Source organism: Eutrema salsugineum, unplaced genomic scaffold (assembly GCF_000478725.1).
Source record: "Eutrema salsugineum unplaced genomic scaffold, Eutsalg1_0 scaffold_5, whole genome shotgun sequence".
Taxonomy (NCBI): domain Eukaryota; kingdom Viridiplantae; phylum Streptophyta; class Magnoliopsida; order Brassicales; family Brassicaceae; genus Eutrema; species Eutrema salsugineum.
In genome coordinates, this window is record NW_006256612.1 from 3,079,382 (window position 1) to 3,105,451 (window position 26,070).

Here is a 26,070-nt window from a genome sequence, read left to right on the forward strand (position 1 = left end):
AACATTTGAAGAATCCGTCTATTTAGTTCTATTTTATTAAAAGTTCATATTCCAAGGGTTTTCAACTAAACCAACAGCAAAACCCAAACCCGATTTTGAGTCCATCCCGGCTCGTCTGGGTGCGCTCGGATATGGTTTAGCATGGTAATACTTTTCGCTTTTATTATGGTCTTAAGGTTTTGAATCAACGACTTCTCCACTACATATATAAAAACATTTTACCTCCCAAATAACATTTGTTTACTCATATGCTTATCAATTAACTCACTTTGGATATTCATTTCTCATTCAAATAAACTCTGTTTTTGATATATAAATATAATATGTTATAGTACTCACAATGAAGAATCCAACGTTTCCAAATTTTTGTTATCCAACATTTGAGCTGTTCGGAAAACACCAGAAATACTGGTCAAAGCTAATTGTCAAACAAGTTCTAACAAAAAGAAATCCACCAGGATATACATGTCATGGAAGTTCAATTAGGTATGGTGGAAAGTATATAAGTCCATAGCTGCATCATGGACTGATACATCGATGTTTGTTCGGTGACTTGGACTAGTATATGTATAATTTTCTAATCTTCAATAAAAAAATTCAAAAATATTCTAAACTATGGCTAAAGATTATAAAACTTAGTTTTAAACAAGTTTTACCGAAAATATTATCATAAAACACTAAAACCAGGAGAAACGTAATGTAAAATATATTTTGAGCGTCAAGCAAATATTAGTACTCTTATGTAATCACTAATATCTAGAATCACAACCCAATCATAGGCTCTCTTCACATTACATTATTATATATATGGATGAAGAAACATAACTAAACTATTCTTAGATATTTTTATATACACCCTAACTCTATACTATATTCGAAATCGAGATATTGTGCTACTCATTTTTGATTACATAACATTATTTCCTTTTCTAATGACTAAAAGGTTAGAAGCAAATGGTATTTTTTGTATACCTATCATTCATTTAAAAAAAAAAAATCAGCTGAAAAACGTATCATTAAATGATATACTTGTTTTCTTGTATAGGCATATTATCAACAGCTTTACTTACAATGCATACAATACTCCATTAGGTGTACATACACACATACATACAAATGTACATGTTTCGACTCATATATATACACCAGCAAACGAGACACTTCTACCAAAATATAGATCAAGAGAGAACAAAAAATGGGAGAGAACAAAAGCGGCGAGAAAACGAGCGTTTTGGTGGTTGGCGCGACGGGTTACTTAGGAAAGAGGATCGTAAGAGCGTGTTTGGATGAAGGTCACAAGACTTACGTTTTGCAGCGGCCGGAGATTGGTCTTGACATCGAGAAAGTCCAACTCCTTCTCTCTTACAAGAAACTAGGCGTACGTGTCGTCGAAGCTTCTTTCTCCGACCACCAGAGCCTCGTCTCCGCCGTGAAACTCGTTGACGTTGTTGTATCCGCCATTTCCGAAGTTCACTTCCGTAGCCATAACATCCTTGTCCAGATCAAGCTCGTCGAAGCCATTAAAGAAGCTGGTAACGTCAAGGTATAAAAGTAAGAAAGATTGGTGGGTTTAGAAACTTATGTGGTCCTTCCTTCTATCAAAATTAGAAAGTAAAAGAACCACACGACGGGAAGAAATCAAAAAGACTGCTGAAAAGTTGTTACTTTTCACATTTTCATTATAGGAACAAATAAAATATCAAGGTAACGGACCCGTATAAGGTGCCTATATATAGAAACTTAGCCTAATATTTAAAACAAAATTAAAGGAGTTTTAGTCTTAAAAACAAATTATTTTAGCACTTTGGATGGACTTATCTATTATTTAAAAGGATAATATTTGTAAAGTTCATTGTTTCAGCGATTTTTACCATCTGAATTTGGTATGGATCCACCACGTATGAGACATGCATTACCACCGGGAAGAGAAACGTTCGACCAAAAAATGGAAGTGCGTCAAGCTATTGAAGCTGCCGGAATACCTCACACTTACGTCGTTGGTGCTTGCTTTGCCGCTTATTTTGCCGGAAATTTATCCCAGATGAAAACTTTACTCCCTCCCAAAAGAAAAGTTAATATTTATGGAGATGAAAATGTAAAAGGTAAAAAAAAAAACTATAGAAACTCTCATGGGCTCTTTCTAATGTTTCTTATCTCATTGGTATTATATATTTTAAGAGATTTTAACGAAGTTTTGAATTCTAACGACTTTATTTTGTAGTGGTGTTTGCGGACGAAGACGATATTGCAAAATACACAGCAAAGACGTTAAACGATCCGCGAACATTGAACAAAACTGTGTATATCAGACCTCCCGATAACATTCTCACGCATCTTAAATTGGTTCAAATCTGGGAAAAGTTAACCGGAAATGAATTGGAGAACACCAGTATAACTGCAAAAAATTTCCTTGCCAACATTGAACGTAAGTCCAATCAAAATTTTTACGTACGTAGTATAAAAAATCAGTTTTCAAGATATAGGTGCTTGATAGGCTAGGCTTTATGCCCATTTGAAAAACAACGCCTATCAGTTTTATGTGATTTTCTTGCATATATATGCAGAAATGGAGCCTTCACACCAAGCAGCGATAGGAAATTTTTATCACATTTTCTACGAAGGATCTCTCACTGATCATGATGTCGGAGAAGACGAAGAAGCTTCTACTCTCTATCCGGACGTCAAGTACAAGCGCATGGATGAATACTTAAGAATGTTCCTCTAATTAGTTTGGTTAAACCATATCTACAATAAATATGCATATCATAAGTTTGAAGTTTAAAACAATAAGTTTGAAGTTTCATATTCATGCCATGTGTTTTTACTGTCGTGGTACTGAAGTTAAATTATAAATTTGCGACTGCATATACAACATCTTCTTATTCGAATTCGAGTTCGATCGAAGTCAAACTGAAAGAGGTAATTTTATTATCCTTTGATTTAGGATATAATTATCCACTAATACGTCACATCTTTCTTCTAATCGCCATTTCGCCAAACTAATCGGTAAATGATCAAGTCGTGGCTATGTAAAGTCAACTGTGTGTAGAAATTTCAAAGTAAACTAATTTGGTATTGTATTTGTTTAATGTTTTTTGTAGTCACATAGCAAAGCATTACTAAGCAAGCAATGAAGTGGATATGTATAGAATAGTGTTTATTGGCAACGTAAGGATAAACGTGGATGACCGCATCAAGACATGTTACTAATCCCAAAACCTTAAGCAAACTTCAGTATTTTATAAATAAAAATAATACTACAATAATACAACATAGAATGATAGAACTAGTAATTTATACTTTAAGAAATGAGTAACATCACTTTTTTATTTATAAGACGGCCGAATGACATAGTAATAATAATTGAATATAACCTACAATTTTTTTCAAACTTGTATGACAGGTAAAACGTATGGAAGTGTATACCATTTTACCATTCTATCATTTTGGGTTTCGCCAATCAGAGTTCTAAATTAATAATCTAGATCGTATAAAATTGATCATGTACGTATTAATACATAAAGTGCTAATTGTGTAAATGTATTATTATAAATGTAAATAGAATTTTAAATAATAACTTTGCGTTTAATCATGAATAGACATGGGAAGGACGACATGTGATGTTTAGAAATAAGGAAAACGAGAATGTCCTTTTCCTTGTATAACCCGCTTTATGCAACCACTCCATACTTACGTTCCGTGACCACCTAAAAGACAAAAACATAGATAGATACACATACAACAACATGTGGTGCTGATTTATTTAATTCAAGCGATGGCCTTTGAAAAATGCTCATAAATATGTCTTTATGCCATTTTATATGTCAAAAATCACGTAAACACAATATTTTTATTTGTCTTTATGCCATTTTACATTAAAATCTTAAACAATATTATTTGGATAAAAAAAATGTTGACGCTACTTTGAATTTAAAACGGATGGAGTATAAAGATCATATAACCACTTTCTTCATAATACTTTCTCCATAGTCGTATAAGATCTGCGCGTGCAAACTTTTAATTGTTCGTCTTCCTCCTTTTTTTTTTGTTTCAACTTGTTCGTCTCCCTCTCTATTTTGCCAACCTTTGAATTCTTCGTCTATATTGTCACTTTAGCTAAAAGGACACCAATATTAGACATGTATTCCATTTTGACGAATGTTCTTTTGCTCGACAAAATGTATAATCCCGCCGAAAAAGTACAAGTGAAAATGGGTCTAAGAAGTCTCATTGAATCATGTAATAACTAATCTGTACGTTACAAGAGGGTTTGATAAATATAAGCGGATGGAGCTAACTAATATGCTTACGATTACAAATAACATACTAGCTCGCCCTAATTGTGGAAGGCACAAAAGTTGACTACGGATCAGTATTAATTCAGAAACGGTCTGGAATTATATAATGCTTAAAGCACAATTACAAAATGATGCACTTTTAATGCAATTCTACATACTATCACCAAATAAATTTATCTCAAAGTGATGCCTCTGAAATATTAATAGATTTTAGCGTCAAAGCCATTGCTTTACGAGTTTTAGCTCAGGGCCAGCCCTGAGTCTTATTTCATAAACTTTATTTTTTTTTTTATCGACAAACCAATTTGTTAAAAGAAAAAAATAGAGTAATAAACCGAAAAACTTTGCCGTTATTCGAAAGGTTCATAAAGGCAACCTAATTTTAGAGTATACAAAAAAGTCAGAAAAGTTAATGTTAAAGAGAATTAAACCATGACTCGTATTCACGCGTGCTATGAACTTTGGTAGTTGGTATATGAGCATTTCTTATTCCTCGCAAAATTCGTTTTTAGGAACATCGTCAAAAGAAAGGCATAAAAATGCATTATTCAATATCCAATCTTTTTCAGAAATATAAGATATTCAAAAAGAGTTAAAAAATTCGAGACCACATTAACAAAACAACATGTATGATCACTGGCGACCTAATTTTGAGGGTTTCTCTCATCTCCTGGCTATGGACGTGCCCCACAAAAAAATAAGCTGAAAATATAGAATACTAGTCCAGTTATGTAAACTGTGAAGGGTCTTAAAATATTTAGGAAATTACTTTGATAGTAACATTCATTTCCCGAAAATTCCATTTTAATAATACATCAATTAAATTTCTCCTACCATTTTGATACCCAGACTTTTTGTATATCCAAAAATAATACACCAATTATTTTTTAAATCCCACTGTAATTCACTATCTTAATTAGTCTCTCCATTTATATAACAGAACACAAGTTGTTAAAAAAAAGTTATACAAATAGACACTACTTGTGATCCAAAAAAAAACCCATCATATTGAACAACTTGGATAAGAGCTTTGTGTCGGAAGGAGAAAAGTTTTGTATAGGAAGACTTTCTACATTCGTATTTTGTCGTAAAATAGATAAACGATTAATAATTTGTGAATTAAAATAAAAAAAATAGTTGGTGTATTGTTCTGTGTAAGCAAATTATTAGTGTATTACTATAAAATAGAAATTTAGTTAGTATATTATTATGGGACTGTCCATTCTTTTTCTGAAACTTTAATTTTAATAATATTCAACTATGATAAATATTATGTATAATTTATACTTAACATTAGAATCATTATTTTATTACAAATTATAAAAAACTATTGCATTAATGATTCTATAATGGATTATTCTCCTACTTATATATAGTCAAACAGATATTTCTATTGCACGTTTAAGATTAGCTTGTCTGTATTAATCTACATTTAATAATAAATTATATTTTTCAGGATTTAAAAACCAAATTTTCTGATGTAAAAGTGTTAACGAACTTTGAATAACCATTGAGCCAAAAGTTTTTACAATTTATATTAAAATTCGTCTTATGTTTTGGAATATTTTAAAAAAAAACACTAACTAATACACGTTCCCCTAATACAGTATATGTATGATATATATATTTTTTGGGTCAAATATATGTATGATATATGACAAGTTGCCAAAGAAAAAAAGAAGATATGATAATTTTTTTAACAGTTCTACAGTTACCTTAAAAAACAGAATAAAATAACTAGAAAATAGAAACTCCTAGACTTGGACGATATTCTCATCTCTCTTTTCACCTTCACGCCAGTCTCCTCCATCAAACGCCTCTCTCTCTCTCTCGTCTCTCTTCTTCTCTTCTCTCCTCCCTCTCTCTCTCTCTCCGGTCTTTTTTCAATGGCGACTCTGCAGGACATAGGAGTCTCAGCTCTGATCAACCTCTTCGGTGCCTTCATGTTTCTAATCGCATTCGCTGTCCTCAGAATCCAACCAATCAACGACAGAGTCTACTTCCCTAAATGGTATCTCTCTGGAGACAGAAACAGTCCCCGGCGCTCCGACGGAAACCTTGTCGGAAAATTCGTCAACCTCAATTACAAGACTTACTTCACTTTCCTCAATTGGATGCCTCAAGCCATGAAAATGAGTGAAGCCGAGATTATTCGTCACGCTGGTCTCGATTCTGCTATTTTCCTCAGGATTTACACTCTCGGGTAAAATTCTCTTCTTATCTTCTTCTTCTTCTCGCAATTGGGGTTTTTTTTAACTGAAAAATGTGCGGAATTTCGTTGAGACGTCTGTTTCTCGAGAAAATGAAAGGAAAAAAAATCGAAACTTTTCCGTTAAAAGGAAAAAAGTTGATTGCTTAACCAAATTTATCTGATAATTATGGGTGCCCTTTATTTGTTTATTTCCACAAAAATTATTTAATAGGGTAATTTTGTCTTCTTTATTTATGGTATGTATGAGTCTTTGAGATTCTGTTGAATTATCGGGGGAAAAAAATGTGAAATTTCCGAGAAAAATTAGGTATTTTTTTGTTGTTGTTCTTTCACTGGGATTCCCGCTTCTGTACCCGACTGTAATCTCCAAGAACGAATTTTTTCCGAGTGACAAATTCCCGAAATTCACGGTTTGAAGAATCTTTACTAGTAAGAAAATATTTGTACATTATTCTAAACAAAAATTAATAATCCTACAGCTAAGTTTCAGAGTTGTCTGCTCTGTATTCCACAAGGACAAAGCAAAAGCAATAATAGAAGTTTCGTTTGTTGTCACTGTTTCGTGTTTGTTTCCTGAGAAAGTCACTTTTTAGAAATTCGTTTTTCCCGGGAAAGTTACCGAGATTATTTATGAGAGAATCTGGATAAATCTATAGAAAAAAACCCACAAATGTTTTATGCTAAATCTGCTTTCTTTTTTCTTGTTGGCTTTTGTGGCAGCTTGAAGATATTTGTACCAGCCATGATATTAGCGCTCGTTGTTCTTGTTCCAGTGAATGTATCAAGCGGAACACTTTTCTTCTTGAAGAAAGAGCTCGTGGTCAGCGACATCGATAAGCTCTCTATATCAAATGTTCAGCCTAAATCATCAAAGTGAGCTTAGTTCTGAAAAAATGAAGCTTTGTTATTGAAGATCGATGATTTCACCGGCTGAGATTAACATTTGTGTGTGTGTGTTTAGGTTCTTCTTCCACATTGGAGTAGAGTACCTTTTCACGCTATGGGCATGTTTCATGCTCTACAGAGAATACAATAATGTCGCAATAATGCGTTTGCAGTATTTAGCTTCGCAGCGTAGGCGTCCAGAGCAGTTCACTGTGAGTGAAAGCTTCAAAATTTCAAACATTGATAAGTATTACATCGGTGTTTTTAAATACCACTTGTTTATTATTTGCAGGTTGTTGTCAGAAACGTCCCTGACATTCCCGGACATTCAGTTCCTGATACCGTGGATCAGTTCTTTAAGACGAACCACCCTGAGCATTACCTCTGTCATCAGGTAATTTGTTTCTCCTTAATCGCTTACTTTCATTATTCTCAGTTGAATTGATAAGACTGTTTAACCGATGGATCATAACGTCTTTGTTTTAGGCAGTTTATAACGCAAACAAGTATGCAAAGCTGGTGAAGCAAAGAGAGAGGCTGCAAAATTGGTTTGACTATTATGTGTTAAAGCATCAACGGAATCCGCATAAGAAGCCTACTTGCAGAGTTGGTCTCTCCACACCTTTTCTTTAGCTTTTTGAGATGATATATGACGTTGATTGTGATGAGCGGCTTGTGTTTTTTCCAGACAGGGTTTCTTGGTCTATGGGGTAATAAAGTTGATTCCATTGAATACTACCAACAACAAATCAGGGACTTTGACCACACTGTAAGCAGTTCCGTTGCTTTTAATTACTGCTTGACGCAAAAGCAAAGCTTCACAAACCTTTAACCTCATTTCAACACTATTGATACAGATGTCTTTGGAGCGCCAAAAAGTTCTCAAGGACTCAAAACTGATGCTTCCTGTTGCGTTTGTGTCGTTTGACTCGCGATGGGGCGCTTCTGTTTGTGCACAGACGCAGCAGAGCAAGAATCCGACATTATGGTTAACGAGTAGCGCTCCAGAGCCTCGTGACATCTATTGGCAAAACCTTGCTATACCTTTTATCTCTTTGACCATCAGGAAACTCGTAATCGGTGTCTCAGTCTTTGCCTTGGTCTTCTTCTACATGATTCCAATCGCTTTCGTGCAATCTCTTGCCAACTTAGAAGGTCTCGACAGAGTTGCACCTTTCCTCAGACCTATCACTAGATTGTAAGTCCAGCCAATCTAGTATCTCAGTTTTTTGCTTCTTGGTAAAGACCCTTGACTCCATCTTCTTGGTTTTTATTGCAGGGATTTCATTAAGTCCTTTTTACAAGGTTTTCTTCCTGGTCTTGCCCTGAAGATTTTCTTGTGGATTCTCCCGACGGTTTTGCTGATTATGTCCAAGATTGAGGGTTACATCGCTTTATCTACTCTTGAGCGTAGAGCAGCAGCAAAATACTATTATTTTATGTTAGTAAATGTGTTCTTGGGAAGTATCATTGCCGGAACTGCGTTTGAGCAGCTGGACTCTTTCCTTCACCAATCACCATCTCAGTATATACAACCCTAACCTCTTTTACTTCTCCAAAAAAATCTTACCTTTATATCAAACTCATACCGCTCTTGTTTATTGTGTTTTTAATACAGGATTCCTCGAACCATTGGGGTCTCCATACCGATGAAAGCTACCTTCTTTATCACATACATAATGGTTGACGGGTGGGCTGGTATTGCCGGTGAGATTCTCCGGTTAAAGCCCCTAGTGATTTTCCACTTGAAGAACACGTTTCTTGTCAAGACCGAACGAGATAGAGAGAGAGCAATGGACCCTGGTTTTGTCGATTTCAAGGAGACTATTCCATCTCTCCAGCTCTACTTCCTCTTGGGAATTGTCTATGCCGTTGTTACTCCCATTCTTCTTCCCTTCATTTGTATATTCTTCGCCTTTGCTTACTTGGTCTATCGCCATCAGGTTCGGTTTTTTTAAGAGTTTATATCATCATTATGAGTTTTTGTCGTCGTGAATCATGATGATGCTTTTCTTGGTTTAACAACGCAGATAATCAATGTTTACAACCAACAATACGAGAGTTGTGGAGCGTTTTGGCCGCACGTTCATGGCCGCATTATCGCCAGCTTGTTGATATCTCAGCTTCTGCTTATGGGACTTTTGACTTCTAAAAAGGCAGCTGACTCAACGCCATTGCTTATCATCTTACCAATTCTCACACTTGCTTTCCACAAATACTGCAAACACCGCTTCGAACCCGCCTTTCGACAATACCCTCTCGAGGTATTGGCACAACATAATCAGATAAAAAAAAAGTCTCTAGCTTTCTTTCAAAAAAAAACCTGCGAATAAAAAGTTTCAAGCTTTCTTATAAAAACCTGCATTATATCATTGTCTTTCTGAAAAAAGTTTTAAGCTTTCTTACAAGAACCTGTGTTTATCATCATTAACTGCAGGAAGCAATGGCGAAAGACAAGCTGGAGAAGGAGACAGAACCGGAGTTGAACATGAAAGCTGATCTTGCAGATGCTTACTTGCACCCGATCTTCCTCTCGTTCGATCAAGAATTAGACGAAGAAGAAGAGAAAGAGAGACACCGAGAAAAGGAGATACCGGAGGTAAGAGTAGACAAACACGAAACACGGTCGTCTAGTCCTGTGACCGAGCTCGGTACTCCTTCCTATCACAATCAAGTGTACAATTCCTCTTCCCCTTCTTCGCACTACGCCTCAGCTTACGAGCAGTCATCGTACCACTACGAAGCTCATCGGTATGAGGAGCATGAGTACCGTTACAACTAAATCTGTAGACAATGTTGACTCAAGGTCTCTAATGAAGTTAATTAAATGTCTTAGTCTCTTTGGACTAGATTTAGGTTATTTGTTGTTGACTCTGATTTTGGTCTTTTAAGGCTAAGAGATTGGTGTTTAGTGTTCTCCACTTCTATGGATATATCCAAATTTTCATTTTTTCTTGTAATTGTAACGTTTGGTTTACAGTGAGTATTGATTCAATGATTTTAGAATTAATTAAAGTAGAGATCTTTCTTAACCGAAAAAACTAACTAATCCGGGAAACAAAATTTTCAGTACAAAGAGAGAAAAGACATAAAGTCTAATCTTTTATTTGATAGAACTTTCTCTCTGGTTCAAAAATTTTAGTACAAAGAGAGAAAGACAAAAGTCTCATCTTTTATGTGATAAAACTTTCTCTCTGGTCCATACAAAATCTCGTAATCCAATTTCCATCATATACGAGAAAGATGAATAAGACTATGATGTGTCGTCTCGCAGAATTACAGCCACGTCGCCACCACCGCTTCCATGGCTACTCCTTTAGCCACTCCTCTCTTCTCTCCTTTAGCTCTTTCCCCATCAAGAAACCGCCATTTGTGTTTCAAGATCCGATCCGACTCGAAACATGGGAAGATTTACAAATCCAATGGAATTCAGAAGCTGAATCTATCGAAATCTCGTGAACCCAATGGTCAAAGTACGAACTTTCTACAAATGGGTCCTCGAGAGATGAGTTTTGGGAGGAAACTCTCAGTTCAATCCATGGATGGTGCTGGAACAGGGAACACATCAACGATCTCTCGCAGCGTAAGCTTTAACAATGAAGATTCCATGTTTTTTTGCTTACCCTTTTTTTGTATGTTAACTCTGTTTTTGCACACCAGGTGTTTGCGATAATGCACTTGTTGGTCTCACTTGGGATCATACTTGCTGCAGACAGTTTCTTGAAACAGGCTTTTGTAGCAGCGTCAATCAAGTTCCCGAGCGCCTTGTTTGGGATGTTCTGTATTTTCTCTGTTCTTATGATTTTGGATTCCTTTGTTCCTGCTGCTGCAACAAGTTTGATGAATTTCTTCGAGCCTGCGTTTCTGTTTATCCAGAGATGGCTTCCTTTGTTCTACGTTCCTTCTCTTGTTGTTCTCCCTCTTTCCGTCAGAGATATTCCCGCGGCTTCTGGCGTCAAAATCTGCTACATTGTAGGTATATAAGCTCTTGTTCTTTTGATGGTTTTTATACGGTGATGTATCTCTATTCTCTTTTTTGATTCGTTTTCTCTTTGATAATTGATACTGATTCGAATGTTTTGTACAGCCGGTGGATGGTTGGCGTCTCTTTGTGTAGCAGGTTTCACAGCTATTGCTGTGAGAAAAATGGTGAAAACCGAAATGACGGAAGCTGAGCCTATGGCAAAACCTTCTCCATTTTCAACACTTGAGCTATGGAGTTGGAGTGGAATCTTTGTTGTATCGTTTGTTGGTGCTCTGTTTTACCCTACTTCGTTGGGTACAAGCGCAAGAACGTGTCTCCCTTTCCTTCTTTCTTCTACTGTTCTTGGTTACATTGTCGGTTCTGGGTATATACTTCAAATCCTCACCTTTTCTCCTCAATTGTGTCTCTCTCTTTCTCTCTGAGGTTGTTCTCGTTGTCTTATCTTTCTTTTTTTCCAAGGTTGCCATCTTCTATTAAGAAAGTCTTCCACCCGATAATCTGTTGCGCGCTATCTGCAGTACTCGCTGCTCTAGCTTTTGGGTATGCTTCAGGATCTGGACTTGATCCTGTTTTAGGTAAAGTCAACTTTACAAAACAAACTATAAGATAGTTTCTTTAGTGAACCAAGTAAAAGCTTTTTTGTTCACTACTCTTTGATGGTCACTGGTGACAGGAAACTACCTTACCAAAGTAGCATCGGATCCTGGCGCTGGTGACATACTAATGGGTTTTCTTGGCTCTGTCATTCTCTCTTTCGCTTTCTCCATGTTCAAACAAAGAAAGGTAAAAAACCAAACAACAAACTTGTTCTGTTTTGAGAAAACTAGTAACAATCTGTTTGGTTTCTCTCTTTCTTCTTCAGCTCGTTAAGAGACACGCAGCTGAGATCTTCACATCTGTGATCGTTTCAACGGTTTTCTCGCTCTACTCAACTGCTCTTGTTGGACGTTTAGTTGGATTAGAACCATCTTTAACGGTATCAATCCTACCTCGCTGCATCACAGTTGCATTAGCCCTTAGTATTGTATCACTCTTTGAAGGTATATGTTTTTCTTCTTCTTCTTCTTCTTCTTCTTCTTCTTCTTCTTCTTCTTCTTCTTCTTATCCTCCACCGAACACATTAAAGAACATCCCTAACGACTTTCTTGGACATTTTCAGGGACCAATTCGTCTCTTACAGCAGCTGTAGTCGTTGTGACTGGTCTGATTGGAGCTAACTTCGTGCAAGTTGTTCTTGACAAACTGCGTTTACGTGATCCAATTGCTCGGGGAATCGCAACTGCGTCAAGGTGACTCGTTTACAGATTATCTTTCACAATTTGAATCAAAATGAGGCAAAATCTGTTAACAGTGTTTGATTAGCCATTGATGCCATTAGCATTAAAAGATATGAACTTTCTTATTTCTATGGACAGTGCTCATGGACTTGGAACAGCAGCTTTGTCGGCTAAGGAGCCAGAGGCTCTTCCCTTCTGTGCAATTGCTTATGCTCTCACCGGAATCTTTGGATCGTTACTGTGTTCAGTCCCTGCCGTCCGGCAGAGTTTGCTGGCGGTCGTCGGCTGAGGAGTGATGACGTGGCGATACACGATCGGTGGTCTCAGCAGCCAGCGAGTTACTTAAGTATGGGAGCTGTTTGGTTTGGATGTGAAAATAAGCTTGTATCAATGAAAAAGATGATGGTAAAATGCTTATATTTTTTATTTTTATTTTGTAAATGTTGTGAATTTGTAATGGAAACAAAATATGTAAATTTAATATTTCAATTGAGACAAAAGAAAAAACACAAAGATTTCAAATTCTCAATTATCAGTCATAGTAATAAAATACTGATAAAACACTAAGAGGTTTAAAGATATGAAATGTTCCAAAGGAAATAGTTTAAGATATGAAACAATTACCAACAAAGATTTGATTACTGGAGCAGAGCTGTCTCCATCCTTGTCCCGTTTCACTTCATAAGATCAGATACACATTTTTCTCAATTGTCCTACTACTGAACTCTAGACACAACATTTATGCCTTTTTATTTTATTTAACTAAACATTAATACGCATAAACATTACAATTTGCAAATGCATCTTATCTCTCCATTGATTCTGGTTGTCAACTAAATGATGCCCATATTAGAGCAGGTCCAATGCAGGGTTCAATGGGATTCATAAGTGGGTTTCATAACCCATTAATGATTAAAAAAAATAGGTGAAGCCCATAAATTTGATGAACCACCCCTTCAGGACGGACTTTTGAGACTGTTTTTTGAGGGGTTCATAGACACGTGGTTCCCTCTTATTCGTTGTCGGGAAAATTTTTCAGCAAACTTCTTCAACCATATCGACTTCTCTCATTTCTCAATACTTCGTTTTTTCTTCGACACCGACGATTTCCACTGCGTAAACCCAAAATCGTCGAGACCTGATCAGGTTTAGGCGAAGAAAAAAATTTCTTCAGGTTTAGTCTTTCCGTCGAAAACATTTGGTCGAAATCGACGACGCCGGTGAAAGAGACTGTTTTCGCCGACCGATTAAGCAAGGTAAGTTGATCTTTTGTTTTAGTTGAGGATTATAGTTTTGTCGAGTTCATCGGATGGAATTAGCACACTATCGAACGTTTTTTTTATGATTTAAACCAGTGGTTATTTATTGAGTTTGCAATTAAGGTTTCGTAAATTGGGGATAAAATCAGTTTTTCGGTTTGATAGAAAACTGGGTTTGTCTCTGATTACTCCAGCGAAACCAGCACGAGCACTCGTACCAAGTTCGGTGAGAGCTCTGAATTTGATTTTTTTTTTTTGTGAAATGCAGTTCCACTTATCTATTACGGTTTGCAACGTTACTTGTCACTTGCTGGTTCACTTGTGTTTATGCCTCTTGTCATTGTACCAGCCATGGATGGTTCAGATGTAAGCTTCTTCTTCTTCTTCCATTGATTCCTCTGTGACGACTCCTTTGTTTTATTCTTGATTCTTGACTTATGATGATTAGAAAGATATCACCGCAGTGATTTCAACGATTTATTTGACCAGGAACCAATGGTCACTTATTGGATATGATACTAGAACTACCATTTACCTGCAGTGTTTGATAGATCTCATGTTGTTAGCTTGATTCAATTTTCTTTTCTTGATTCGTGGTACATTTGTGTTTTTAAAGTTGATATGATTGTTAGTGTGTTGAACGACTTGTGCAATTGAGAAGAATAACCATATAAAGGCTGAGCTTCAGAGAAGTATTTTGGAACTTGCATCATAGCTCAGTTTGATCATCGCTAGAGTTCTATGGCTCTGTGACATGGAACATATGCTTATGCTTATGCTTATGTCTGCTTATGCTTAAGATGATCAAACCTGTTTTTGTACGAAAATCTGAGAGAGATACGGTTGCAGAGCGTGAGAGGCTTGAGGCTAAAAAAGAAGCTCTTGAGGAGTTAGCAAAGAGGAAAATGGAGATGAGAAAAGCAGAGACAAAGCAATTAGTGGTTGAGAAAGTTAGGAAAGACGAAGAGATAGAGAAGAACAAGCTATTGGAAGAAGCAAATATTGAAGACGTGGAAACCGATGACGAGATCAATGAAGTAGAGGAGTACGAAGCTTGGAAGTTTGCTCCTGGTTGCTACACTCTTGCTGTCTCAGAGCCACTCCCTGCGGCTATGTATATGCATTTGTCATAACCTTAACAACATTGAATCAGATTGAAGTTAAACCAAGATTTTTGATCAATGATAATGTTTTATTCTGATGAACCCCAAACAGAGGTTTAGGGTTGGAGGGTGAAAATTTGGTTGGGGTTCATCACTGTTCAAAAACAAAAAATAATTATTAAAAAAAGTCTATGAACTCCAATGAAAGTATCAGCATTGGAGATGCTCTTAATCAATGCGAAATGGCAGCAAAATCAGCTTTCAAATTATTGTTCTCGATCAAGTAAGAATCAATGATTGCTATGGTACTATCGTCGTGGTATAAAACTGAATACGAAGAAATGACTCCTCTCCCGGTTTGATATTGCAGAGAATGTGGTCGTTGATTTTATTCATACTTATTACTAAATTTTAATTAAAATTCTTTCAATACATTATTACTGTTTAATAAATTAAAATAAAATAAAAAAGAAATTTTTTTTACAAAATAACGATAACATATGTGAAACATGAGAAAATATGATAAAAGGACAAAATATATATTATTTTGCTAATATCTATATATTATCCCTGTTAAGTGTGTTTCTCTTTAAGTTAGGAGTCCCATACAATTGCCTCATAAAACTATGTTCAAGACGGGTTTTATTTGAAATATCAATTATGTAACAATTACATGCACTAAGAAGAACAATTTGATCCAAAGATCTTGTTTTTCTAAAGTCATTATTTCAAAGTCTTATGGAGTCTTGCAATTCTGGAGAGTTAAAAGCATTGTTCATATTTGTGCATTTTTTACTCCAAGAACTTCATAGTAGGGTCATTTTGCATGTTGGATAATACATATCCATCTTAGTTATATGACAAACAAAACAGATTAGTAAAATCTGATACTACAATAGCATCTCATGGCGAGGTCATCAGCACACAATACTATGCCGAGACATAACCATACAACAGCATATTTCTTGTTTTTTAATGATTTCGAATCCTTCCAAGTCGGCATTACCTGCCGATTTTCAGCTCCGGCCTAATAGTTGTAAAAGCTTTAGGGAAAAAAAAATATTAGGTCCTTTATAACAATCTAACATCAAATCTCTATATTTAAAAGCTCTTTTAAAATAATATTTTTCGAATATGGACCCTTAATGAATTTTTTTTTAAAATATGGACTTTTTTAGAGATTTTTTTTTTTTAAATATAGACCCTTCTTTGTGTCTTTTTTGTGTTTAATACAATTTTTTTCTCTTCTATCTTAGTTTTTTGTTTATCTATATTTCATCACAAGAGGATTGATAATTGAGATTTTTTTTGTCTTGTTTGAAATAGGTTTGAAATATTAAAATTTATATATTTTATGTTTACTCTTCCAACTTCACAATATTATATATATATATATATTAATATATATATCCCAGTTTGGTTATTATAACCAAAGTATGTCAAAAAGACTTTCATAAGAATAGATACATTCAAGATTATTTTGATTACACTAATATAAAAAAAAAGGATAATAGATTTTTGAAATGCTAGGCAAATGCTTCTATTTTCATTCATGCGATCAAATAAAATTATAACAATTTCATAGAAATTATGAGAAATTACAGTCTTTACAAACTAAATTGCTCAAATCCCAAATCCAACAAAACATTATTGAAAGGGGCAAAAGCGTAAATAAGAAAGGAGGATGACGAGGGCCAAAGCTGCAATGGAAGGCGTTAAGCTAAAGCATCTTCCAAGTCTGATTTCTACCCTCAAGTCTCAACCACAAAACCAAAACATGCTACGAATCCCAACTTCTTCTTCTTCTTCCACTTCGTCTCTGTAAGTGTTCCTCTTTCTCAACATTCAATCAAATACCCGTCTTTTAATGATATTACTAACATCGTTTTTACTCTTGTTGTAGCCTTCCTCAAGCTTCCTTCAATTCTAATTCCTTTTCATCGAATCAGTCTCTGTTCCTCTCCAATTATGCAATTCCCCATGGTACCTGTTGCTTCCTATTTTGTTGATTTCAATTTCACTCGAATCCGAATCTAAAGTCCAAGTCTAAGCTTCTCCCTGTGGCTACTTCAGGAAGCAGAAAGTTGAAGACTTTGCGTCTCAGAGCGAATTTCTGGGAGTCAATCCGATCTGGGTACTTCGAAAGACTCATACTTTTTCTTTCTCAGATAAATTAGGGGTTATACAACAAAGACACCACTGATTCATTGATTGATTCTTTCAGGTTTGTAAAGAATAACAATACGACCCAAATTGTGGAACCACCTTCTACAATTGATAATGAGGAAGATACTGAACCGTTATTGCCTGTGGAATTTACTCTGGTTGAGAAAACTCTGCAAGATGGGTTAATCGAAGAGATCATTTTCTCTTCTGGTGGTGAGATTGATGTTTATGATCTTCAAACTCTTTGTGACAAGGTAGTTTTTTTTTTAAAAAAAAAAACAACTCTTTGCTCTCTTTCTTCTTGATGTTACTACTACCAAAAGTCTCATTAATGGATATATAAAAAAAACAACAAAGGTGGGGTGGCCTCGAAGACCGTTATCGAAACTAGCTGCAGCTTTGAAGAATAGTTATATGGTGGCTACATTGCATTCTGTCTTGAAGTCGTCACCTTCAGATTCAGATTTATCAGGTGCTTCAATTACGTTAGCTCTTTTCTTGATTCCATTAACAAAGGAAATATACCACAAAGAGGATGTTTTGATGAACATCTTAGCGGATTTTGGAGAAGTTATTTGACACAGAAGGCGATAATGACCAGCAGAAGCAGCAGAAGAAGCTTATTGGAATGGCACGTGCGACGTCGGATCATGCCTTTAATGCTACAATCTGGGATGTTCTTGTTGATCCTGAATATCAGGTAACCAAAAGGTTTTGTTTTTTTTGTTTGAAGTCTCCAAAGCTGTGAATTGCTTTGTGTTTTAAGTTTAATTGTGTTTTTGTTTTGTTCTTCAGGGTCAAGGGCTTGGTAAAGCTCTTGTAGAAAAACTTGTAAGGGCTCTTCTTCAAAAGGATATTGGAAATATCTCTCTTTTTGCAGATAGCCAAGGTGATAAATATCAAACCAACCTAAGCTACAATTTTGTAATTAAAGGTTTGGATTTGTTCTTTCACAGTTGTTGAATTTGTCTCTTTTTTGGTGGGGAGTTTGCAGTTGTGGATTTCTATCAGAATTTGGGGTTTGAAGCTGATCCAGAAGGCATTAAAGGCATGTTTTGGTACCCAAAGTAGTGATTGGTGGAGTTCTAAAAGAATGGGATTAGTGTTTTGTTTTGTATAATTTCTATGCTTTCTTATATGGATCTTTAAGGAAGTTTTCAACTGTGCATTTTGTATAAAAAGAACCAATGTGTCTATTTAAGATTCAAAACATGATTACGATCAATAGGAAGAAGCTTTTCTCTTCTTTGGCTTCTGAATTCTCCTTGGATGCATTAAAGGAAGAAACTTTGATGGATCGACATAAGCATTGTATGAACTGAATTGTTATTGCTCTGCTATTACCTTCTCTACATTACAGGCTTTTTTTTTTTTAATCTCCACACAAATTACAAACAAGCAAGACCGTCCTTTATGAAAATCCGCGGGTAAACAAACACATAAAGCCAAAGAAAGAAAGAAAGAAACTGCGAATGGATATATCGACGGGTATCTATTTTGCATTGTTGTCTTTTAGGCTTTAGCAGCTTCTGCACGAGTAGTGGCTTTGCTTGCAATGAGCTGCTCATAGAGATCTCTGATCTTCAATCCAACAATGGTCTGGAAAAGACCAGTCCCGTTGTTGCTACCAGGGAAATCAGCATGCTTGAGCATTTGTTGAGTCACTTCACCGTAAAATTTGGTCGAGAGGTTGCTCAGATGACTCTCCACGTAAATCAGCTCGTCCAGTCTATCGAATTGCCCATCCATCTCCAAAACCGAAACCTAAGAAAAAGCAAGAAAGAAACAGAGAGAAACAAAAAACAGAGCTAAGAAACTGAAACCATAACATATGCAATGTAAGCAGTCTTGATTTGTAAATGGACATACCTCATGGTCGAAGTAGGAATCAGGTTCGTAGTTGAACTTAATGCCAGGGTACGAGCAGGTGAGTTTGCGACCGCAAGGGATCCACGAGATGGTCGAACCTTCATCGAACAAGTAAACAGGGCTAAAGTATTTAACACCTTCCTTCATTATCAATCTCACTCTCAACACTTTGCCTTCATTGTCGTCAGGAATCAGCTGTGTAGGAAGCACTTCTATGACTGCATCTGCATACTGCTTTTGCGGGTCTGTATATATAGCCATTGATACATTGTCAAAAACAAGATCAAAATCGATATGTTTTTTTTTTTCCGAGAAATGAAAAATTAAATTTGAGTTTATTTTTATACCAATGAATGCATCGAAGTCCGGCTTTCGGGCTTCGATACTTGCTTTGATGCTCTCTAAACTGTGACCTCTTTCAGCCATGTCCCTCTGTGATCATCAAAACGTTACAGATTCGGTTGATACAATTAAATCGTTAGCAAGAAAACGAAATGTGTATATATATACTAAAAGAAAAGGATATAATTCAAAGAAACGCACCTGTATTTTCCAAGCGAATTTGACCTCATTGCTAATGTCTAAGTAGATACTGAAGTCCAACAAGTCTCTTACTCTCTCATCAAACCTTCACAAAGTAGAGATATTGATAAAATATTATTACATGACCAAAAACTATAGACTAAATTATTCGAATATAATTTAATCATTATCAAACTATAAGACTTTCATGCAAAAGGTTCAAAGATGCATTAATTTGATTCTGATACTGATTCTTATATAAAATCTAAATATATCCAAATTCCGACAAGGATAAGAGACTTCGAAGCTGATAAAAGTTGTCGGAGAGACAAAAACAGAGTATGTGTGTGGCTTTTTCTTACATTGGGTGAAGACCTTCGATGACGAGAATCTTGGGAGGCTGAATAAGCTCAGGCGCATCAAGAAGTCCAGTGACGTGATTATAAATCGGTTTCTCGACGGCGACACCACTCTTGAGAGCTTTGACTTGCTCATACATAAGATCAAAGTCATTGGCGCGTGGGTCCAAAGCAGTGACTCCTTTCTCTTTGCGACCAGTCCTGTCCAAGGAATGGTAGTCGTCGAGACAGATCACAGTGGTCGTGTCACTGATGAGTGTGTTGGAATCGGGGTTCCCGCCTTTCGGTGGCTCGGCGGCGCCGCCGAAGACGCTTGTGAGCCTCCGCATGAAGGTGCTTTTGCCGCATCCGGAGTCGGCGGCGAGTCCGATCACGATGGTTTGTTGTGCGGCGCAAGTGATGATTGTGTTGAATCTACGGTTGGTTTGGGATTGACGACGGTAGAAGAAGACTTGTTTCGAGGAGGAAGAAGATGGAGAAGAGGTTAAGAAATGAGTTGAGTTGAGAGCTTGTGTTGAGTAGATTGTTGAGACAGCCATTGTTGTTGTTTGGTTCCTGCTTCCTCTTCTTCTCCGCCTAAGCTCTCTGTTTTTTTCTTTTTTGGTTTTGTGAGCTAAGGTTGAGTGATGAATATTAGGATAGAATGAAAGAAATGTGGGTAACGATTTTTGATTTATGGGTTTTTGTGTGGTGATGTAAAGATGTGGTTTTTCTTCAAATAAAAAAATAAATGGGGTTTTTTTTTTATGGGGGAAAGAGAGAAATGAGAGGATGAAAATGGGTTTGTAGGAAAACAAATGGCAATTTGCAAAGAAGAAAAAAAGAGTTTTGTTTTGTTTTGATTTTGATATGATTTAGTGTGGTTTTTTAATGAGTGGTTCATGTTTTGGTTTCTTGAAGTAAATTCATCTGGTAATGTTGTTAAAGATAAGTTTTAGTCTCTTTGTTAAAGATAATTGTTGATAAGTAAAAGATTTCTAGCCCCAAAAAACCCAAGAAACATGTAGATTTACTTCCTTTTAGATTTGCGTAATCCCTATTGTTTAATAATGATTGGATATTGAAGTTTCGGAGAGAGTGAAGTTGCCGATGATGAAGTGATAAAACTAAAACAGGGCATGGACAGACACTTGGTGGTTATTTGCTTATTTCTTTGGGTTTCGGATATTTGAATTGACACGTGGTAGAGTTTGATTGGATACATGGGGATTATGTGCTTAAGGTCGGAAGTTGAAGGAGAGTGTATTATATGGGCCCCATTGACACGTCTCGTATATCCCCTTTAGCTTCGTATCTTTATGGTCTTTGAACAACTTACCTTTTCTTCATTTATGTCTCTTCCGGGACACAAAATCATTAGACTAAAAAAACTTTTTTTTCTGAATATTGACCGTGTTGTTTTAACAGAGAACCTCACCAATTTTGACAACGAGAACACATCTTAATACACATGAGTTTTAGCCAGATCGAAATTTTATGGCTATGGTTGTCTTAATAGTCAACTTCGTCGTAAGGAAAAAAAAAACCCAGATTTTAAGAGACGATATTGGGTACTAAGTGTTATTACAAACGGAAGAAGAGCAGAAGAGAAAAAACCTACAGAAATGGCCGAACAACCACTGTATCTCTCTCTTGCAACTATAGTAACTAAAAGAAATTTACCTCGACACAACACATTTAATGGTAAAATGGTAATTACATTCTGACGAGATACACATATTTCAAACCTTTTTATCAAAGGGAAAATTACCATCATCCTCTCTCCCTTCTTTTTTTACTTGTTCCCCCTAAAGTAGAGGTAGATTTTCTGCAAACACCACAACAAGAAACACGATCAATTCATCTGTTCATTTTACCAAATCCCCTTTGCGGTTAACATTTTTTTTGCAGATGCTTACCTGAAGAACCCATAGACTCAAAAGTGACTCCAAGCAGAAGAGACCAAAGCCGATAAAGTAAAAGATCTGCATTCATTCATTAGTATCATATTTAGCTTTAGCTATCCCAAGATTTTAAAATTTTATGAGTGTGACGAATATAAAATGGATGTATGGCTCGTACCCCGGCTAATACACTGTCTGAGATGACATCAATTGCTGCAAGCACACCCCTGTTGATTACAAAGAGAACGGGAACAAAGTTAATCTCAAGGTAACAGAACACATAGAAACACAAACTTCTAAAGCATTACAAAATAAGGCATTAATTTGACAGTTTCTAGTTTCCTATGTCAGCAAAAGTTTTACAAAGTTGAAACTCAGCTAGAGCAACCAAGGGTCGAAATGAAAATTATAATTCTCATTCTTAAGTTACAACTCAATATTTTTAAGCCTACCAGAAAAATTTAGAACTCTCCAAATGAAACCCTCACCAGACTAACCAACTACACGTGAAGAAACAGAGAGCTCGAGCGCAAGAAGAATAGTAGGCTATGACTGGAAAACTTACGTCAATGATTTTCCATGGAAGAAAATCGGAGGGGCAATGGCGGCAACAATGCAGAAGCCAATGTGAATCTGTGGAGAGCTCAGGTCAATCATATAGAAAATGGAAAAGTATACCTACGTATAGGTAACATATAAACAATACGAAAAGTCTTTATGAACTCACCAAGTAGGAGAAGAAAAACCAACCAAACTTCAAAGCGCTGTCAGTCCTACAAGGTGGTACAATGTATTTCAATTATTTGACCTGTCTTATTAAACAAGTATTAAAAACATTGGAAGAGAGCTAATTAAAACGAGTATTACCTCATTGCTCGGTAGAGAGGCCTGTACCACAGTACATACGAAAGTGGACATCCGATCAACGCATATATTGTGGCAAGGAAAAAGATTTTAACACCTATCATTAACATTTTGAAAAACAACTTTAGTTCAACCAAATCCAATCAGAACTTCATAAAAATAGTTACCCACATAAGATCATTATAGAATAGAGCTCACCTCCGCCTTTAATCCAGCAGACCATTGTTGCAATGACATTGAACACCAGACACAAAACTATACCTGAAATTTAAACACGAACAGTACAAGCCCATCAGTAGACTGCATTAGATACATTTCATTGCACAAAGACAAGACAAACTAAATTGAACTTACCTAACCAACTAGCGAAAGCCAGATACTGCAGCTTCTGAGCATGAACTGGTATCTCATTAGCAATGTCATGGTGTATGATTGGGAAAAACGGTGGCCAGTTTTTATCATCTATCTGGACACCAGCTGCAACACAATTTGATGAGTATGGTTAGGAATCATCCATCTCGACATTCACTGATATATTGTGGTCAGAGCGAGTCAAACTAATGAACAAAATGGTCACCAAGTTGTCATTTGCTTACATTTAGCAATAGCATCCTCTCTTCGCTTAATATCCTGAGTGAACAGTAAATAAATAGTTATACATATAAGAGAAAACGGCAATCAGCAAAACTTTAAGAAGCACAGTGAAGATTTGTTTGATGAATTAATATCAATGGAACGAACCATTTCTTTCTTCCTAAGCTCTGCTTCCCAGTCTGCAAGCTTTCTCTGTTTCTGTGAAGAGTCCTGCACAAATTAAACAGATATGTAAGATAAGATTTTAAGAGAGAAAGGTCCATAAATTTTAGGGATACTAAATGCCATTACATTCATCGTATCGAGTGGAATATCAACAGTAGCATCGAGGCTCTGGCCAAATCCAACTGGCCTAGACGCAGCAGGAACCCTACCACCGCCTTTCTGCAGAATTTATCAAATATTACAACACCAGTAGGCGAATCGAAAAGTGACATTGAATTTGATACTCCAAACCTAAAAATGAGTCTCAAATCATTTCCAAGTTATAAAAGACTACTCTCACATTAAACCAAATCACTCGCTAACCATACTAGTTTCTAGAAAACTTCTGAAACCAATTCCCAGATCCAGAGATACAACTCAGTACAATAAAACCCTATATATCGGTAAATCCGGAAGAAAAAATCAGAGATCTATAACCTCAACACTGTTAAAACCATATCAAACGGAAACGAGCCTCGGAGATCAAGTCGAAATCACACAATCCTCAGTTTCTGCTATATTCCAGTAAATGAAAACTCGTAATAAGTGAGAGATCTACATTACTAAAGCTTAGTAAACGCAAAAAAAAAAACCCGAATAATCGTAAAAGAAAAAAGAAATAAGAGATAATGCGTAGAAATAGAAAGCGGAGATAAAGCGAGAAAGAAAAGGAGAGAGATAGAGAGAAAAGCGTTACCGAGAAGGGATTGACGATTTCTTCTTCCTCATCGAAAGGGTTTGGATCGTGGTGGCGATTCATTGCTGGTTTCCGATCCTAGATTTACGAATTCCGATAAGATCGCCGAGATCCGGCGAGTGTAAGGAAAAGAGAGAAAATTAGAAGAAACAAAAAAAAGATACCACCGACTGCGTAGCAAACTGAAATGGGTGGACTCCTTATTTGTTTTTTCTCTCGCGCTCTCTCCGAGTCTCTCTCGCATGCGAGAAACCTACGGTATTTACGAGACTACCCCTAAGAACTATATGAGCCGTTATGGTTATATTTGGTCCGGCCTTCAAAGTCTATTAACCATAACGTCCCATATAATTCTTAGGAATCTTTCCACAACATCATTTATTATTCCTTTGACATTACAAACACTAAATTTTTTTCTTTCTTGCCCATCGGTTCTTTCCACTACACATCACAAATAACAAATATACATCGCATTATATGGGAATCGATCTATGGACCTTGTGATGAAATAGCATACCATATGACTAAAATGACTTCCACTAATTACAAACAAAAAAGTTACAAAATGAGTGTGTTAAACAAAAAAATTCAAACTTAAACCGGGGGTAACTGAGGTGAACCGCCGGTCCTATTAGCCACCCAATGATCCATGAGTTCACTGAAAATGCCGTAAGCAATCACTGAGAGCCATAGGCACCAGAGAACTGTGTGTGTACTGAAAATGCCATAAGCAATCATTGCTTATAACGAGGACTGTGTGTACAGCTTGTGAGTATGTCATTGAGGCTTCTGTTTCATTGCTTGTGTTTGGGATGTTTTGGTTCATGACGTCCATTTCCTTTCTTTCTTTTTTTTTTTAAAACGAAGAACTTTTTTATTGATGATAATCGGTTACTTTCTCCTTTTCTTGTGATAATTTTGTTCGGTTCACGAGTTTATATAGAAGAGGGGGGGGGGTGCCGTGGTGGAAATGTCGCCAATACTTCGTCGTGTGAGTCGCGGGTGCTTAGTGGACCTAAGAATATACATCTCGTTTTTGTTGTCAATTCTAATTTCATTTGGCAATTGGCATTTTGAGTCTGATCGATGAGATTAAAAAAAAATAGCGATTAAAACCAAAAGAAATATGCGTATCGTATCATTTCAACGAACTCTGGCTCTCAAGTCTGAACACAATGTGGCATGGCTAATCTCCTTGGCACAAGTGTTTTCTTTTTGGGAGAATTGCTATTGTGACCTTAAAAATAGCTGTAATTAGTAGAACAACCTTACATTCTCGAAATTAGTAGAATAACCTTCCATTTTAAAAAAACCCGATTTTATCTTCGAGAAGCTTTGATGAGAAAAAACGTATTTACAAAAATGCCACTATTAAATTATTTCCACGTCAGCTGTTAAAATCGGGTACCCAGAAATAAGTCTACCAAGCTTAATGGTAGATATATAAGTTTTGATAGATTTAAAAATATATCGGTAGACATAATAATTTTTGGTAGACTTAATATTCAAAAAATAGATTTGTTTAGGTGTTGATAGACTTATAATGATAGATTTATTTTCATCGAAAGGTAGATTTAAAATTGTTGATAGATATTTGAATGTGTTGGTAGACTTGTTGGTTCTTAAAGTAGATTTATTTTCAAGATGGTAGACATAATGTTGTTGAGTTGACTTTGTGAGATGTGGTTGACCAAAATCGGTAGACTTATTATCTTTCACAGTAGATTTGTTAGACACGAAAATAGACTTATTTCTAATAAATATAAATCGACTACAATATAAAAAATTTATTCGTGATAGTTTTGTTGTACGCATGGTAGATGTAAATGTCGATAATAGATTTGTTTTGAAATAATAGACTTGTTTTCTGTGTGGTAGACTTAAAAGTTCCGT

General features: G+C 36.0%; 6 protein-coding genes and 1 long non-coding RNA gene across 8 annotated transcripts; 5 read left to right on the forward strand and 2 right to left on the reverse strand.

Annotated features, from left to right (window-relative positions):
• The first annotated feature begins 1,176 nt into the window (after positions 1-1,176).
• LOC18991860 (pinoresinol reductase 1) lies at positions 1,177-2,725 on the forward strand. Its single transcript, XM_006415190.2, has 4 exons — positions 1,177-1,543; positions 1,862-2,102; positions 2,222-2,425; positions 2,565-2,725. The coding sequence occupies exons 1-4, from the start codon at positions 1,196-1,198 to the stop codon at positions 2,723-2,725; spliced, it is 954 nt and encodes a 317-aa protein (XP_006415253.1). The 5' UTR covers positions 1,177-1,195.
• Positions 2,726-6,063: 3,338 nt separating this feature from the next.
• On the forward strand, positions 6,064-10,398 carry LOC18991861 (CSC1-like protein At1g32090). The gene is made up of 11 exons (XM_006415191.2): positions 6,064-6,501; positions 7,231-7,383; positions 7,472-7,607; positions 7,688-7,789; positions 7,882-8,001; positions 8,084-8,164; positions 8,253-8,593; positions 8,675-8,920; positions 9,014-9,338; positions 9,426-9,659; positions 9,833-10,398. The coding sequence occupies exons 1-11, from the start codon at positions 6,185-6,187 to the stop codon at positions 10,175-10,177; spliced, it is 2,400 nt and encodes a 799-aa protein (XP_006415254.1). The 5' UTR covers positions 6,064-6,184; the 3' UTR covers positions 10,178-10,398.
• Positions 10,399-10,627: 229 nt separating this feature from the next.
• Positions 10,628-13,172, forward strand: LOC18991862 (plastidal glycolate/glycerate translocator 1, chloroplastic). Its single transcript, XM_006415192.2, has 8 exons — positions 10,628-10,978; positions 11,056-11,371; positions 11,483-11,744; positions 11,840-11,955; positions 12,054-12,163; positions 12,243-12,420; positions 12,540-12,669; positions 12,796-13,172. Exons 1-8 carry the CDS (start codon positions 10,700-10,702, stop codon positions 12,944-12,946), a joined length of 1,542 nt encoding a protein of 513 aa, XP_006415255.1. The 5' UTR covers positions 10,628-10,699; the 3' UTR covers positions 12,947-13,172.
• Positions 13,173-13,649: 477 nt separating this feature from the next.
• On the forward strand, positions 13,650-15,098 carry LOC112084184. The gene is made up of 3 exons (XR_002898148.1): positions 13,650-13,913; positions 14,185-14,282; positions 14,766-15,098. It is a non-coding gene; the product is annotated as an uncharacterized LOC112084184 (long non-coding RNA).
• Positions 15,099-16,698: 1,600 nt separating this feature from the next.
• On the forward strand, positions 16,699-18,410 carry LOC18991864 (acetyltransferase NSI). 2 transcript variants are annotated; one of them, XM_006415195.2, is made up of 8 exons: positions 16,699-16,840; positions 16,923-17,002; positions 17,093-17,153; positions 17,244-17,439; positions 17,543-17,657; positions 17,770-17,885; positions 17,981-18,074; positions 18,180-18,410. In XM_006415195.2, exons 1-8 carry the CDS (start codon positions 16,704-16,706, stop codon positions 18,254-18,256), a joined length of 876 nt encoding a protein of 291 aa, XP_006415258.2. In that variant the 5' UTR covers positions 16,699-16,703; the 3' UTR covers positions 18,257-18,410. The 2 variants fall into 2 exon arrangements, with proteins under 2 accessions (XP_006415258.2, XP_024008800.1); XM_024153032.1 differs by having other exon boundaries at positions 17,773-17,885.
• An 84-nt stretch (positions 18,411-18,494) lies between these two features.
• Positions 18,495-20,620, reverse strand: LOC18991865 (phosphoribulokinase, chloroplastic). The gene is made up of 5 exons (XM_006415196.2): positions 19,939-20,620; positions 19,598-19,682; positions 19,402-19,486; positions 19,055-19,299; positions 18,495-18,949 (listed from the first exon to the last, which is right to left on the reverse strand). Exons 1-5 carry the CDS (start codon positions 20,472-20,474, stop codon positions 18,698-18,700), a joined length of 1,203 nt encoding a protein of 400 aa, XP_006415259.1. The 5' UTR covers positions 20,475-20,620; the 3' UTR covers positions 18,495-18,697.
• An 830-nt stretch (positions 20,621-21,450) lies between these two features.
• Positions 21,451-24,409, reverse strand: LOC18991866 (secretory carrier-associated membrane protein 4). Its single transcript, XM_006415198.2, has 12 exons — positions 24,178-24,409; positions 23,568-23,660; positions 23,424-23,486; positions 23,279-23,312; positions 23,037-23,159; positions 22,881-22,943; positions 22,686-22,779; positions 22,546-22,591; positions 22,384-22,451; positions 21,997-22,045; positions 21,834-21,899; positions 21,451-21,742 (listed from the first exon to the last, which is right to left on the reverse strand). The coding sequence occupies exons 1-12, from the start codon at positions 24,238-24,240 to the stop codon at positions 21,710-21,712; spliced, it is 795 nt and encodes a 264-aa protein (XP_006415261.1). The 5' UTR covers positions 24,241-24,409; the 3' UTR covers positions 21,451-21,709.
• Between the last annotated feature and the right edge of the window lie 1,661 nt (positions 24,410-26,070).